The sequence below is a fragment of the Euleptes europaea genome, chromosome 14 (assembly GCF_029931775.1).
Source record: "Euleptes europaea isolate rEulEur1 chromosome 14, rEulEur1.hap1, whole genome shotgun sequence".
NCBI lineage: Eukaryota > Metazoa > Chordata > Lepidosauria > Squamata > Sphaerodactylidae > Euleptes > Euleptes europaea.
Genome location: NC_079325.1, coordinates 13,237,722 through 13,255,016, shown reverse-complemented (window position 1 = coordinate 13,255,016; position 17,295 = coordinate 13,237,722). Strand labels below are relative to the sequence as shown.

Genomic DNA, 17,295 nt, shown 5'->3' with positions numbered 1-17,295 from the left:
TTATGAAAACAAGAACTGCAGGAAGTTTGTGGTGCAGCGGTTGGCGTAAGAAACTGTTGGCCAGATGCTGCGTTGAATTCGTTGCACCCGCTAGGAACTTGCAATGTCATTGCAGCCCAATAATAGAGGTCTGCCATGCAGTGAAGGCCTGATAGGAAAAGGGAGCATTCCTGCAGGATTCAGATGCTGTTTCTTTATGATGATTGAAGAAGAAGAGTAGAAGAAGAGTAGGTTTTTATACGCCACTTTTCTCTACCTTAAGGAGTCTCAAAGCATACAATCACAGTCCCTTCTTCTCCCCACAACAGGCACCTTGTGAAGTAGGTGGGGCTGAGACAGTTCCGAGAGAACTGTGACTGGCCCAAGGTCAGCCAGCAGACCTCATGTGGAGGAGTGGGGAATTGACCTCGGTTCTCCAGATTAGCGTCCACCTCTCTTAACCACTTTACTGCACTGCAACATGGAATGGACAACTATGGGTTGGGAAATTCAAGGAGATTTGGGGAGGGGGGGAACTGGAAGGGGGTTGAAGAGGGCAAGGACCTCAGTGGAGTCTAATGTCATAGAGTCCACCCTCCAATAGCAGCCATTTTCTCCAGGAGAACTGACCTCTGTTGTCTGGGGATCAGTTGTAATCCCAGGCGATCTCCAGGCCCCACCTGGAGGTTGGTAACTCTAAATGGAAGTCACAGGGGGCAGTCTAGTAAAGCAGGGGCTGAATTTCCAGAAAAAGAGAGCCTAGATCTATATGAAAGGGCCACCTTTTACTCTGGAAGCTACTTCTTCTTATTTTGGGGTGACTTTATGGTGGCCTCCTTCCAAGTTGAACCTGGAGTTCTTCTGGAATTACAACTGTTGTCCAAACTACAAAGTTCCTCTGGGGGCGAAATGGCAGTTCAAAGTGTAGACTCTATTTAGAACCTGGTTCACCAGATTAGAGTCTGCAGCCATGTTGATTCAAAGCAAAATCCCAAACCACGAGCCATCTCAACAACTGAATGCCTGTAGACGGTGAGAAATGCCCCATCTCTTTTTATGTTCTGGTTCATGTACTTAGACCTCTTCATCCATTTGGATCCAACAGTTTGATCCTGCAGTGCTTTCACTTGTGATATACAGACCGTGGTGCTGAAATGGTGCAACGCATTCCAGAAGTGACAAACAGATTTCCCCTCCTCCTTTGTTTCTTTCATACAGCTCTGTACCTTTTCGATGACCTGGATGGCTCAAGCTAGCCTGATCTCATCAGCTTTTAGAAGCTAACCGGGGTTGGCCCTGGTTAGTATTTGGATGGGAGGGAGACCACGAAGGAAGTCCAGGGTTGTTGTGCAGAGGAAAGCAGTAGCCAAGCACCTCTGAATGTTTCTTGCCTTGAACCCCCCCCCCCTCCAAGAGGGGTCATCATATCTTGTCTGTGAATTGACAGCACTTTAAACACACACACACACACAGAAAGAGCTTTAGCTAACTTTCTACTTGTCTCTGAAAAGGGTACAGATGTGCCCCCTGGCGGCCATCTTTTTGTAAAAATGTGGTCATTCACTCACTTCATTCAATCCTGTAGCACCCCTTTGTGGTCCTTCTTGCTCACTGCCTCTCTGCCTTGGATCCCTGCTCCCAAGGAAAACAGAACTGCTTGCAGAGCTCTAGAATTCCTGTAAAGACTGTGCTTGTCATGATGGGTCAGACCCAAGATCCATTCTGCAATCCAACATCCACCTTAACTTAGGATAAGAGAATATGCTCGCATTCCGGGTTCATTACTCAACATTATTGCATTGGAGAAAAAATTCTCAGAGTCAGTTAAAGTTTCTGACTAGGAGCTGGGATAGCTAGGATTAGGGTTGCCAACCTCCAGGTGGTGGCTGGCGATCTCCCACTATTATAATGATCTCTGGCCAACCGAGATCAGTTTCCCTGGAGAAAATGGCTGCTTTGGCAAATGGACTCTATGGCATTGAAGTCCTTCCCCTCTCCAAACCCCGCCCTCCTCAGGCTCCACCCCCAAAATCTCCAGGTATTTCCCCACCTGGAGCTGGCAGCCCTATCTGCTTCACAGGGCTGTTGTTCTTTTGGGCCCTAAAAACATTGCAACAAGCAAGGTGAAAAAATAAGGAGCAATTCTAGCTAGCCTGCAACACAATGCCCTGCTGGAACCAATCCAAACTGAAAAGAAAAATCATTTTAATTTAAAAAAGCACACTTTCTGATTCCAGGACCACCAAAAAGTCTTAGACAATCTTGCTTTCTGCTTGTAAGCTGGGAGCGGGAGGGGGGACCAGCTTATGCCTTGTAAAACATTGCTTTCCAATTGTCCCAGCACACACAACAGCCAAGATAACAAGTTCGATGCTAGGAAAGGATCGAGCAATTGTTCACTGCTGCAAGGTGTCATTAGGCCTTACCCTGCTGTGCCTGCTCTAGAAGATTACATTTATTTTCATTCTCCCAACTGAACTTTCTCTTAATGGCTGTGAGATGACAGGCACCGAAATAGATTTCCTACAGGATCTCTCCTTGGTGGACGCTGCCTTCCCCTGATAACCTTTCTTCCTTGACCGGGGACTTTTATCTGGCTGCTAACAAAGGCCCGAGCTGGAGCAAGAGGAAATTCCACTCATTATTCACTAGCTGTTGGGCTCTGTCTGGAAGGCTCTATCGCCTCCCTCCTGATCTGCCACCGTCACACTGGGATTGTCAGGCATTTCCTGTTGCGGCAATCAGCAGGAACCCCATGGGCTGGATTCGTCCCTAGAGTCCTAGTTAGCCATCCCTGTATTTTCTTTCCAGCTCACAACAGCACTACTAGGCTAGCTAGAATTGCTCCTTCTTATTTTGCACCACTTGTTGCAATGTTTTTAGGGTGCAAAAGTACAACAGCCCTGTGAAGCAGCATGGTGTAGTGATTAAGAATGGTGGACTGTAATCTGAAGGACCGGGTTAGATTCCCCACTCCTCCACATGAGCGGCGGACTCTAATCTGGTGAAACGGGTTGGTTTCAACTCTCCTTCACATGAAGCCTGCTGGGTGACCCTGGGCTAGTCACAGTTCTCTCCGAACTAGGGTTGCCAACCTCCAGGTACTTGCTGGAGATCTCCTGCTATTGCAACTGATCTCCAGCCGATAGAGATCAGTTCCCCTGGAGAAAATGGCCGCTTTGGCCATTGGACTCTATGGCATTGAAGTCCCTCCCCTCCCCAAACCCCACCCTCCTCAGGCTCCACCCAGAAAACCTCCCACCAGTGGTGAAGAGGGACCTGGCGACCCTACTCCGAACTCTCCTAGCCCCACCTACCTCACAAGGTGTCTGTTGTGTGGAGAGGAAGGGAAGGTGATTGTAAGTTGGAAAAGGCATGCATAATCAAAACGAAACACCAAAGCAGTCGGTGCGAGTGACCGCGGGGGAACAGCCCTGCATAAATGGCCTGTGCAAACTAGGCTTAAGCTCCAGCTCACCCAAGCGACCCACTCCCTCAAAAGATGTACTTACATAACACTGGTGCATTGGGGGGGGGTTGGGACAAGATAGCAGCCCCTTCCTCCATCAGGAGAATCTCCTGTTTCCCTTACACAAAATGAGACTGGCAACCTTGCACAACTCTTCCTATCTGATATCAAAAGATACGGACCAGAGGGCAAGCTGAAGCCAGTCACGGATAGGGTCGCCAGGTCCTTCTTCACCACCGGTGGGAGGTTTTTGGGGCGAAGCCTGAGAAGACTGTGGTTTTGGGGAGGGGAGGGATTTCAATGTCATAGAATCCAGTTGCCAAAGTGGCCATTTTCTCCAGGGGAACTGATCTCTATCGGCCGGAGATAAGTTGTAATAGCAGGCGATCCCCAGCTAGTTAGTACCTAGTTAGTTATGGGGTAGGGTTGCCAACTCAGGGTTGGTAAATTCCTGAGGAAGGCATACAGGCCAAAGCCATGCTGTTACCTTCAGAAGTTTACTTCCAGTTCCTCTGGATATGGAGGTCCCTTTAGTCATCATGGCCAGTATTGATACTTGCACTGCTCCCAACCAGCAGAGGCGGAGGCAGAGGCAACCGATGAACTGACACCAATTGTCTTTGCTACTGAAGAGTCTGGAATACTGGAGCATGGTCCTGCTTGCTCTTGGATGCCAGCTTGCTCCAGGGCGGCAGCAGGGACATTCACTTTACGTCAAACGGTCAGGCTCGCATGCGGACAGCAATGGAGAAGGCACAGCATTGCGAGCAGTTTTATTAATGTGAAAACTGCTATAGGAGGTGCTTTCTGCATTTGACCTCTAGGGAGAGCTGTAATGCTTGCTATCTACTGTTCAGAGCTTATTGAAAGCTTCCTTTGATTTTTATGGGGGGGGGGGTTGTGTCTGGAGTTCTGCTTCTTCTCTGCCTGGAAGCTGGACCTGTCCCAAAAGTGTTTGTCTAGTGCACTGGTTCCCAACCAGGGGTCCATGGACCCCCAGGGGTCCGCGAGAACTAAATTAAGGTCCGCGAAACAAAGTTATAAACCCATAATAAATTAATATTTTCAATTAAACGTTCTCTATTTAAAAATATATTCAAATATTATTCTAAGTTTAATGTTTAACTAACAGTTATGGTTAAAGTTTATTTTCAAATTCTAGGAATTTTTATTTTGAACCTTGGGGTCCCTGCAACAAAGAAAAAAGTCTTAGTGGTCCCTGGTCAAAAAAAGGTTGGGAACCACTGGTCTAGTGGAAGGCCACAGGTAGTGAGTGCTTCTTGCAATCCCCTGCTGTTTGGGCAAACTTTGCCAACTGCTTGTCTACACCTCGAGTTGGTTTTTCTTTCCCCGGCTCTGCTAACAGACAGGTCTCCGGTGGCATGGTTGATGGGTAGGGTTGCCAGGTCTCTCTTTTCCACCGGTGGGAGGTTTCTGGGGTGGAGCCTGAGGAGGGCGGGGTTTGGGGAGGGGAGGGACTTCAATGCCATAGAGTCCAATTGCCAAAGTGGTCATTTTCTCCAGGTGAACTGATCTCTATCAGCTGGAGATCAGTTGTAATAGCTGGAGATCTCCAGCTAGTACCTGGAGGTTGACAACACTATTGATGGAGAGGGCAGAGAAGGGGGAAGGTTGTCTCATGATGCCGCAACATCATTGCCAGCTGGAAACCTGGAAGGGACGTCACTGCATCACACAATGCTCTAGGAATCCTCTAGATCTCTATGGTAAAACCATTTCCGCCGTCTTGCCCCACTGAGTGCTGGCAGGGGTATGCTGGTTGGGTTCCTCTACCCATGGAGGGAAAATAGGGTTGCCAGGTCCCCCTTCACCACCGGCGGGAGGTTTTTGGGGCTGAGCCTGAGGAGGGCAGGGTTTGGGGAGGGGAGGGACTTCAATGCTATAGAGTCCAATTGCCAAGCAGCCATTTTCTCCAGGTGAACTGATCTATATTGGTTGGAAATCAGTTGTAATAGTAGGAGATCTCCAGCTAGTACCTGGAGGTTGGCCATCCTAGGGGAAAATGGTAACCCTAGACAAGCCACCAAATGCGAACGTTGTCCTCTCATTGGATCTGTTTCAGCTAATTATAGCTTTTTCATTGCTGCTTCATTTGTGGGGGAAAGACTCTCTTTCGACTGACGTATAACTGCAACTGGCATAGACTTCCCTTCCAATGGGGGAAAAGGGATTGGGAAAAGGATAAAAAGAGACCGTGAGGCAATTGTATGATACAGTGGGTTCCTCCTTAAGCGTAGGGTGCTTTTTAAAAACTTTCAAAGAGTTCTACTGGGATTTACTAATCTAATTGGTGTGGTCACGATAAACACCCATGGCAGGTAAGGAAGGAACCCTGCCTTTCCGGCGCTATGTGTGTGAAATAGATTAAATACGCAAAACTCGAGTCAGCGGTATTGATCGAATTTCAGCACCGTGGCTCTTCCCTTCCTGTCGGACCATGCGGCCATTTGCATCCCTGCCCCTTTCCCCACACATTTTGAATATGGCTCCCTCTGTTTTAATTCTGTTTTAATTCTCAACATCCTGACAGAATCCTCCGTTTGTACATACTTAGAAAAAACGTTTTGCTTGCTGGCTTTGCTGGAGGGAACACATCAGAGCAGGGCTCTAAAGGCAGGAATCCCAAGGAAGGAAGACGATTCAGCGCTCTTCGTAGGGTTGTCAGCTCTAGGTTGGAGATTTTGGGAGTGGAGTCTAAGGAGGGCAGGGTTTGGAGAGGGAGGGAAGTCCGACTGCCGAAGCAGCCATTTTCTCCCGGTGAACTGATCTCTATCGCCTGGAGATCTGTTGTAATAGCAGGAGATCTCCAGCCACCACCTGGAAGTTGGCAACCCTAGCTCTTCATCCTATTTGTCATGATGAACACCTCTAGAGCTGCCATTTTTGCTGGTTTTTGGAAGGATCTGCTGCTACTGTGCATACCAAGAGCACCAGCTCCATGTCTCCTGACTCTTTGCATAATGGCTAAGAGCAGCAGCAGCGGAAAGGGTACCATTTTAGCACAGGTGAGTTTAGAGCCTCCTCCTTCCTGTCACATGACTGTGACTTCCTGCTGGGCACTTACAGCCCACTTGGTGCCATACTGCCACCTGGGATTAATGTTGGGTCCCCGTATAGTTGCCAGCCTCCAGGTACTAGCTGGGGATCTCCTGCTATTACGACTGATCTCCAGCCGATAGAGATCAGTTCACCTGGAGAAAAATGGCCGCTTTGGCAATTGGACTCTATGGCATTGAAGTCCCTCCCCTCCCCAAACCCCACCCTCCTCGGGCTCCGCCCCAAAAACCTACCACCAGTGGCAAAGAGGGATCTGACAACCCTAGGTCCCCGGTATGGTTGCCAGCTGGAGAAAAATCCCCTGTCCCTTGAATAGAAGTTGGATGTGTGGAAAGGGGCAGGCGAAGCTTTTCATGCCATGCAGGGAAGTAACATTACCTGGTAAATAATATCCTAGCAGGCCTCTATTAAAGGGACAGGACTCATTTTTCCCTTCTGTCTAGTTGGCAGTCCTAGCCCCCGTTCTGCAAAGGTGGAAGACCATCTAAACACAAAGGTGCCTTCCCGTTACCTGCGCAAATCCCAATAGAATTGCAGTTTTGCTTAGTCTGGAGTGTGATCATTTTTCGTTAGCACTGAAACTCAACCTCAGCTAGCTATTTGGAAAGATATATGTTTCCCCCATGCCATTCATAATTTTACAAACCCGTATCATGCTCTGCCTTGTATATTAAAAACCTCAACACTCAAAAACCAGTGGGAGAACATTTTAATCTTCCAGGTCATTCCATTTGCTGACCTGAAGAGCAGCAGTCCTCAAAGAAAGAAATATCAAGGGGAAATTACAATGGCAAGACTGCTGAACCTGAGTTAATTCACAAATTGAGAACCATGGGGCCCCCAGGGCTGAATAGGGACATAGGATTCCTATCTCACTGCATCTGCTGATGTTCTTCCCCCAAGCATTTCCCCTCTAATCAGGCTGAAGACAATATGCCCTGTTCCTTTGCATCCTTTACATTCTTTGCCAATACTCCTCCCACCTTCTGACTACTAGGATAAAAGGACTCAGATCTCCATTTCTACTCTACTCCTGTCTGACAAAGGGAGCGTTGACTCTCAAAAGCTCATACCCTGAAACCCGTGTTGGTGGGATTGCCAACCCCCAGGTATTAGCTGGAGATCTCCTGCTATTACAACTGATTTCCAGCCAATAGAGATCAGTTCCCCTGGAGAAAATGGCTGCTTTGGCAATTGGGCTCTATGGCACTGAAGTCCCTCCCCTCCCCAAAACCTGCCCTCCTCAGGCTCCGCCCCAAAAATCTTCCGCCGGTGATGAAGAGGGACCTGGCAACTATACTTGTTGGTCTCTAAGGTGCTACTGGACAATTAGATTTGCCTTATCTATTTTTTTCTGAACTAAAAGGCCTCAAAATGTGCTCCAGCTCTTTGATATAGTCCTTTTCCGGGTTCCATGATGTCTTTTTCTCTGTTACAGGGAAAGGGGAGAAGATATAGGAGTTGCCAGGAGGAGGGAAAGGGGAAATAATGTGAGGAAGGGGATAAAGGGGAAAGTGACATGCCCCCGCACAAGTCCTTGAGGGTTCCCTGTCATGCAAGAAGGCCTAGCCCAGCAGCAGGGACTGCACTAGCGGGCCATATTTTTTCTAGGTAGAGGCTGCTGGGGGGAGAGCTGAAGACAGAGGGGAAGATAAAGGTAGGTTGGCTGTTGGGAAGGAAGGAGAGAAGGAAGCACAAAAAGGGAAGAGGCTATGGGGGCTTTCGGGGAAGGGAAAGAGGAAATGGTGGGGAGGGGGAAATGAAATGCCCCCTGGAAGTCCTTGCAGGTTCCCACTTGTAGTTCCTAATACTGAATTTTCCTTTTTCATTACCGCTGCATACAGTTTCTTGTTGGCTAGCATATTATCAAAACTAGTTCCTATATCTCTGGATTTTTCATTTTTTTTAAAAAAATGTATTCTGTATATCAGTCAACTGATTTAAGTAACAGTTCCACAAATATATATATAAAAAATACATTCTGTGAAAATAAACACAATGTAGTTCAGAAACATCCAGAAAAATGGCTGCTGTATATCCTGTTTTCATTAGATTTGGAGAACTGCTTTGGTACCCAAAACAACCCCGTTCTTTGTTCGACTCATCATGTTAATTTCAGCATGGCACCCTAGCTATATCCAGTCCCACCAACACCCAAAGTTACATTTTTGTGTCAGTGGTTTCATTGACCTCTTGAAGTTGGAAGCCAAGGTTGTCATATCCCATTTTGACTTTGGCATCTTTCTCATTGTAGAGACAAAAGGCACAGTGCGGAGTTTCCACTTCCACCGTTTTGCCGAAATTATGGAAATCTACTCTGTACTTCCCTTCTTTGGTCTTGGAGACGATAGGTGCAAAACGGTAGCCCCACAGTACCTCCTCGGCTAAGTAGGACGTCCTGACTTGACAGGTGGCACTAGTAGATTCCACAGTCCCATCTAGGAACACCACCAACTCAAAGTCCTGTTGAAGGATTGTGTCTGCTGCCATATGAAAGAAGGGGCTGTTCTTGTCGATAACATGGTAGATTGTCAAGGGAGAGATGAAGAATAAGTTCTCATTGCCAGCATCAACTATAAAGTCCACGCTGACTTGATCTAAGATGATCGTCTCTCCTTCTGGTGTGACAGTGGTCTTCAGCAACTTACCGTAGATATGGCTGCCAATCAAAAGGCTCTTCCTGAGGTTGGCCACCCTGATGAGAAGGCACAGTTTGCCGCCTCGCTTGCTGATAACAGCATTCTTACTGAAAGTGATGGTTTTTGCTCTCTTTTTGGGCCTGGAGATCTTGGCCAAGATAGCGCCACACATGAAAGAGTTTATGATGACTCCTAAAATAGATTGGAAGATCAGTAGGAAAATCGCCATGCCGCACTGTTCTGTAACACACCTGAAGCCATAGCCAATAGTGACTTGGGTCTCCAGGGAGAACAGAAAAGCAGAAGTCAAGCCGTTGATGTTTTCAACACATGGGGTGTGATTTACAGAGGGGCTGAACTCTGGCAAATCTTGATGTACATATGCCACTATGTACCACAGTAGGCCAAAAAGGAACCAGCTGCCTAAGAAGGCTGAAATAAAGATGGTCATCTGGTACCTCCACCTGAGGTCCAGGATGGTGGTCCAGATGTCAACCAAGAAAACAAACCGCGACTGTTCTTCAACGTTCCCAAACTCAATGTTACATCTTCCATCTTTAGACACCAACCGTGACCTTTGTCTTTTGCATTCTGTTAAGTGACTGATGAAATGGTTCCGGAAGTATTTAAACATTCTCACCAGCCGCTCTGAGAGAACAAAACAAAAGTACATGGAATAAACATTAGGGCTGCTAATAGTTTTTTGTTCTTCTCTTTGCTTAAATCTCATTCCCTTTGGAAGGGATTCCAGTGGATGCATGAAGAAATAAAGGGGCACCTGCCTAAGGGAGAATTCCATAGTGGTACTTAACTTTGTTCAGTATGAAAAATGTGGCCTCATGACTGTCCCGGAGAGTCACTAAGTATGAATGATTTATCTGCCACTCGAGTGCAGAAGAAAATAAAAGTCATTAAAAGGTCACATGAGGTTTACAGATCTGGCAATGGGCAGAACTCTAGACTTGATTACCACACTTACAATGGAGGGAGTTGATTTGGGATTCAGCTAACATGGTCTTGAAACTGAGCTAGAACAGATTAAAGAAGATCAGTGACTGCATTGTGCATGTTGGTTTGTTTTTCCCCCTCCCCTGCCTCCTGAAATAGGTATTCGTCACTTAGCGGGTAATACAGGTAACATGCATGTATAGGGCTGCCAACCTCCAGGTCGTAGCTGGAGATCTCCTGCTATTACAACTGATCTCCAGCCAATAGAGATCATCTGGATAAAACAGCTGCTTTGGCAATTGGACTCTATGGCACTGAAGTCCCTCCCCTCCCCAAACCCCACCCTCCTCAGGCTCCACCTCAAAAACCTCCTGCCGGTGGTGAAAAGGGACCTGGCAACCCTATGCATGTATGACTTCCGCTAGGGTTGCCAGGTCCCTCTTCAACACCAGCGGGAGTTTTTTGGGTGGAGCCTGAGGAGGGCGGGGTTTGGGGAGGGGAGGGACTTCAATGCCATAGAGTCCAATTGCCAAAGTGGACATTTTCTCCAGGTGAACTGATTTCTAATGGCTTGGAATTTATTAAACTTTTGCTGCATTCTTCATCATTAGAGAAAATGGGACAACCTTCTTTCATACAAAATTCTATTCATATTTCAGATATACTCCATGCTGCATTGGTAGGGTTGCCAGCTCTGGGTTGGGAAATACCAGGAGATTTTGGGGGTGGAGCCTGGGGAGGGTGGGGTTTTGAGAGGGGAGGGACCTCAGCAGGTAGATCCCACCCTCCAAGCAGCCGTTTTCTCCAGAGGAATGGATCTTGTTTGTCTGGAGATCAGTTGTAATAGTGGGAGATCTCCAGGTGCCACCTGGAGGTTGGCAACTCTATGCATTAGGACGCTGGTGTGAGCTGTAAAGAATGTTGTCTTTAAAAGGGAACCCTCACACACACACAAAAATCCTAAGCTTTAAAACACACTTATTAGAAGCTCACAGGGCTTCTAATATTTTCTTTCATGTTCTGAGAATTGCAACAGAAGGAAAACCTCAAATATAGGACTGATTAGGAGAGAAGAAAATGACCAAGAATTTATTATTTTGCAACATATGGGAATAGCAAACCTCCAGCTGGGCTGGCCCTCGCGTTTCCATTCAACCAAGAAAGGCCCTACGGTCATTCTTGTTCTGACTTTAGACTGCTCTTCTGAGGCAGGGGGGTTCCAGTTAAACTTTAAGCAGGTGCATGAACAGAGGAACAGGAACAAGGTCATTCTTCCAAGTAGCCCACGAGTTTTATTTCCTCACCTTCATTTCATGTGTTCGTGTTCAAACTCATGTTGGAACAAAAAAGAAAACATTCCCCATGCAACATACCTTTCCCAGTAATTTTCCAGAATTTACACAAACATAGGAATGCACACACATACACAAAGGGTTGCCACCCTCCAGGTGGAACCTGGAGATCTCCCATAATTACAACGGATCTCCAGAAGACAGACATCAGCTCCCCTGTAGAAAACGGCTGATTTGGAGGGTGGAATCTATGGCACTGTTTTTGCCATCAAGTCACAGCTGAATTATGGCAACCCCGTAGGGTTTTCAAGGCAAGAGATGTTCAGAGGTGGCTTACCATTGCCTGCCTCGGCATCACGCCCCTGGTATTCCTTGGAGGTCTCCCATCCAAATACTTGCCAGGGTCAAGGCTGAGAGTATGTGACTGGCCCAAAGTTTCTATGGCAGAGTTGGGATTCGAACCTGTGGTTCCCAGATCCTAGTCCGACACCTTAACCTCAACACCACGCTGGCTCTCTATGGCATTATACCCCACTGAAATCCCTCCCCTCCAAATGCTGTCCTCCCCAGGCTCCACCCCCAAATCTCCAGGAATTTCCCAACCCAAAGTTTGCGACCCTAACACACCACACACAGATTCCAAAGGTATTTTGTAGCAGCAAACTTAGCCAGGTGTTCTGCAGTATTGGAAAGACTAGGAATTAGGGTTGCCAACCTCCAGGTGGTGGCTGGAGATCCGCTATTGCAACTGATCTCCAGGTGACAGAGATCAGTTCCCCTGGAGAAAATGGCTGCTTTGGCAATTGGACTCTATGGCATTGAAGTCCCTCCCCTCTCCAAACCCTGCCCTCCTCAGGCTCCGCTCCAAAAACCTCCAGGTATTTCCCAACCTGGAGTTGGCAACCCTACTAGGAATGTTTTATTCTAATATAAGCTCTGGAATCTTCATGGGCTGCAGCTTACTTCATTTCCGCATCTGATGAAGCCTCTGCTGTCTCCTCCACAAAAGTTTATATTAACCTAAATGTAGCCTTGAATAGGCTTCACAACTGTTCTGTTGTCACATACAAATCCTTCTCTTTGTGCCATCTTGAAGTTTCTGTGCTTTCTTGAAAGTCTTTGGAATAATTTTTCTTACAATATTATGTTTGTTTATAGACATTCTAGGAGCTCATCAATTAATAGTGGCGTTCCGTAAGGTTGCCATTTTCTCATAAGCCAGGATGTTCTTAGAACATTTTGTGCTATGCTGTAGAAGGGGAGGGGAGAGACTTTAAAGAAGACTTTAAAATACCCAGATTTGGACATCACAACACTTTGCAGCTAGAGCAAAGACTTCCTAACCCAAGAAGTCCTCAGTTTCTGCTCAATGCATGAGGAGTGGGGGAGAGATCGCACGGCCCGGCCAAAAATGTGGCTCATGTGCATCATGGTTTGTTTGTGATGTCTGTTTCCCCCAGCATAATACGTGTTTCCCAACCTGGCTATGTCATAAGGATAGATGACAAAATTGATTTAGTTGTGTGCTGACTCAAGCAAGTCTCTGGAGAGGCAGCATATAAATATTCTAAAGAAATAAACTTTCGCTTCCCAACCTGGCTATGTCATAAGGAAAGAAGACAAAATCGGGTATTTTAATATTCCTTTCCAAACATCAAAGGGGCCAGTGTGAGCATAGTGGTTAGACTAGGATCTGGAAGATCCAGGTTCAAATCTCCACTCAACCTTGGATGGTCTCTGGGCAACTTTGGGCCAGTCACTCTCAGCCTAAACCTACCTCATAGGGTGGTTGTTGCGAGGATAAAATGCAGGAGGAGAGATTGATGTTGTGAGCTGCTTTGGACTGCCATTAGGGAGAAGAAAGGGGTATAAATATAATAAATAAGAAAATCCTTTGGGTCACAAACATAAAATCACTTGATTGCTTCCATGGGGCACAGGTTAAAGTCATTTAAGTGGATCGGAAGAGAAACCCTATTCACTGCCTGCTCACTATATTCCCATAACCCTCCCACTTCAAAACCTACTGGGAAAAGGTAACAGGAATATAACACATTCAGTTTTATTTCTGGGCACACAGAAGAGCAGCAGCTAGTCTGTCAACATTTGAAAACTTTTAAAAAAAATTCTGCTACTTGTGTGTAGGGAAGAGGGAAGGATGAATCTATCATGGCCTTTTTGAAGCCACAGGGGAAAAAGTAAATGTTTGATTTAGCAGAACTGGATAATGTGCATATGCATGTTTGTGCAGGGAAAAATTATTGCAGTAAACTAATAAAAGGTTATAGGTTTGTTCCAGTGGTAGAGCTATTAGATTAAAAATCTGGAAAGGATAAGCAGATGCTTCATATTTGGAGGAAGCAATCCATGTTTCTCAAAGGTGGCTGTTTTCTGAATTAAAATTGGTGGCCTATTTTCCCACCAAAGGCTTAACTTTTAGAGCATATCAAACAGCAAGAAATCTCTCCAGCAGAAGGGCCAGTTTATACTCTGTGTTTCAGAATGAGTCACTGATCTGGGCACTGCCTTCTGGTTGGAAAGAAGCAAAGCTAGAGCAGTGGTTCATTCTGAGATGCAACAGAGCCTCCTCCTCCAAGATTGGGTAAATGCTGGGATTTCTTAGCATTGGGACTGATTGAGTGGATCCAGTCCTAATCCATGCAGAATTGAAACAGAATCACTCACAGGTGGAGGCTGATTGACAGGCGGCAAGGCCAGGACAGTACAGCATGCAGAGCCCCAACAGGCAGACCTCTCTGTGGATGAGTCTTTTGGACTTGCATGGAACCTTTAATCATTTGATTTAGGCACACCTTTTGGAAATTATTGATCGAAATATTAACAGGGGTTGAACAACTTTATCTTTTGAAGGCACCAGGCAATGAACCACGTTATATAAACACTTCCAAACTTCTTGGAACAAGAAAACATCACGTTTCACTGACTAAAATCAACAAGGAATCTACTTGCAAACAACACCGACAGCAAGAATGTGTGTGTCCTTCCCAAGCAATTAGTACACCTTGGCAAATTAGATAAGACAAGCTTGAGTTACTGTTTGCTGATTTAAACCACACTATCCTTTATAAACATCCTGGATTATACAACACTCATTAGATAACCTTTTTCTGAAAAGGAGACCAAAGGCCTATATGCACATCATCCTTCCATTGTAACGCTATCCACAGTCAGGCTTGAATTAATACTTGCAGGCTGAAACTAAACTGTTTTGGTGACCACGGTGTATTACCCAAGATGTATGCTTTGTTCTGAAAAAGTTATACTTTGCTGAAAACAAAAACCAAGCATCGTGTTTCACATTATGCTTCCATTGAAGTACTAATCACAGACAGAACCAGAAGACCCAGATTTGTGTAAAGGACAAATCAGTTAGGACAATTCAGCCATGAAGTTTTGTGACGAACCTAAAGCCAGCCATGAAACTTGGCTGAATAAGGATCGGAATTTAGGTTTCTCAAGCCCAAGCAGAATATGTTATGCCTACCCCAAACTGGCTCTCAGAATTACAATAGCTAGATCTGTTTCCCTTCACTTGAGACCTGGGATGGAGCCTAAATGCTTAAGGGTGGAGCCTGTCCGAGAAGGGGAGGAGCCTGAAATACTTGGCAGGATTTAAAAAGAGATCTCAACCTTCTTCAGTGGAGAATTATTGCACTCTTTCTGACATGTTTTCACGTATTATGCTGGTATTGATGCCTACTTGTCAGAGAGAGGGGAAGGTCTTCTCCCGAATGGCACTCCAAAGCAGCTCACAACATCATTCTCGTGCATTTTATCCTCACAACCACCACCCTATGAGGCAGGTTTAGGCTGAGAGTGACTGGCCCAAAGTTGCCCAGAGACCATCCAAGGATGAGTGGGGTTTCGAACCTGGATTTTCCAGATCCTAGTCTAACCACTATACTCATACCTGATTTTGTCATCTGTCCTTATGACACAGCCAAGTTGGGAAGCGGCAGTTTATTAGAATATTTATATGCTGCCTCTCCAGAGACTTGCTTGAGTCAGCACACAACTAAATCAATACCCACAAAACAAACAAACAAGCCAAGGCTTTAAAACAGCATAAAAGAAACACTGAGCAGACTCAAATGATATTCTTAAAAGAGTCCGCAGACTAGACTCATACCATCAAATTTTCTTCATGGTTTGGATTGATCAAAGGAGATCAAAAGCTAGGGTTGCCAAATGCCAGGTGCATCTGGAATTACAGCTGATCTCTAGACTACAGAGATCAGTTCCCATGAAGGAAAGGACAGCTTTGGAGGTTGGACTTTATGGCTTACCATACAGACTAGGAAAAACAGAAGTCCTAGAATGACATCACATTCCCCCCCCCCAAGCTTCTTCCTCTTCCCAAACACTGCCCCCAAATCTCCAGGAATTTCTCGAGTCAGAGTTGGCTACCTTAAACAGACCCTCTTACCTTTCCTATATTACCATCCATAAAACAGAATCACCTTCACAGCCATCCGCTTTCAGACAGTGCCAGCAGCCAAGTTAACAAGCTGTTATGCCTGAAAACCTGTTGGCCAGATCCTCTGTCCCTGTGGTAGTTGCCATCTTCAAGGTGGGCCCTGGAGATCTCCCAGAATTACAACTATTCTCCAGATGACCAAAATCAGTTTCCCTGGAAGGTGTGAACTCTATGGCATTATACCCTGCTGAGGTCCCTCCTTTTCCCGAACTCTGCCTCCTCAGGCACCGCACTCAAATCTCCAGCAATTTTCCAATCCGGAGTTGGCATAGGAGCACCTTCCTCACTATGTTTTGTCCTGCCTTCTCTATCTGAAGCTTAGATCTAAATTTATTGTGGCAATTTTAGGCAGCCTTGACCGGGGTACAGTGGCAGGGAAAATTATTTTTCTTCTAGCTGATATAGACCTGCACGTTACCCACATAAGTCTCATTGTTTGTGTTGGCTGCTATGAAAACCAGAGCCGAAACCATGTGCCAGGCCTAATCAGAAGTGGTTTGATTTGTGTTTTCGGGCCAGGATAACTTCATTTTGTTCCCTATTAATTTTTATCTAATCTGTGTTTATTGTTGTGGGGGGTTTTCTCTCTCTTCTTTGTTCACCTTTGGATTATGCGTATTCGTAATTTAACTTAAGATTGTAATGGCCTTTGGCCATATGCAATAAAATTTTATTTGGACTAGCTGGAAGCCAGGCCTACAGCCGAAACCGAAGACTGCGGCAGAATCTTTAGATGGTAGAGAGGCCTGTGGCCCTTTTAGGGTTGCCAGCTCCAGGTTGGGAAATTTCTGGAGATTTGGGGGTGGAGTCTGGGTGAGGAGGGCAGGTAGGGTTTCCAACGTCCAGGTACATTGTGAAACTGACACAATTGTTGACACAGTTGCTGTTATTTGTATGATTTATTTAGTTTAGTTAGACATTAGGGTGCAAGAGCCCCGTGGCGCAGAGTGGTAAGCTGCAATACTGCAGTCCAAGCTCTGCTCACGACCTGAGTTCAATCCCGATGGAAGTTGGTTTCAAATAGCCGGCTCAAGGTTGACTCATCCTTACATCCTTCTGAGGTCAGTAAAATGAGTACCCAGCTTGCTGGGGGTAAAGGGAAGATGACTGGGGAAGGCACTGGCAAACCACCCCGTATACAACGTCTGCCTAGAAAACGTCGGGATGTGACATCACCCCATGGGTCAGGAATAACCTGGTGGTTGCACAGGGGACCTTTACCTTACCTTTTAGACATTAGAGTACACATGAACACATGAAGCTGCCTCATACTGAATCAGACCCTTGGTCCATCAGTATTGCCTACTCAGACAGGCAGCGGCTCTCCAGGGTCTCAGGCTGAGGTCTTTCACATCACCTACCTGCCTAGTCCCTGTAACTGGAGATGCCGGG

At 46.2% G+C, this 17,295-nt stretch overlaps 1 protein-coding gene across 1 annotated transcript; it reads right to left on the bottom strand.

Annotated features, from left to right (window-relative positions):
* Positions 1-8,686: 8,686 nt before the first annotated feature.
* On the bottom strand, positions 8,687-9,817 carry KCNJ1 (potassium inwardly rectifying channel subfamily J member 1). Its single transcript, XM_056860631.1, has one exon. It carries the CDS (start codon positions 9,797-9,799, stop codon positions 8,687-8,689), a length of 1,113 nt encoding a protein of 370 aa, XP_056716609.1. The 5' UTR covers positions 9,800-9,817.
* Between the last annotated feature and the right edge of the window lie 7,478 nt (positions 9,818-17,295).

What these genes read in the sequence shown, in the direction of transcription:
- KCNJ1 (XM_056860631.1), bottom strand. Translation starts at nt 9,799, where the DNA reads ATGTTTAAATACTTCCGGAACCATTTCATCAGTCACTTAACAGAATGC.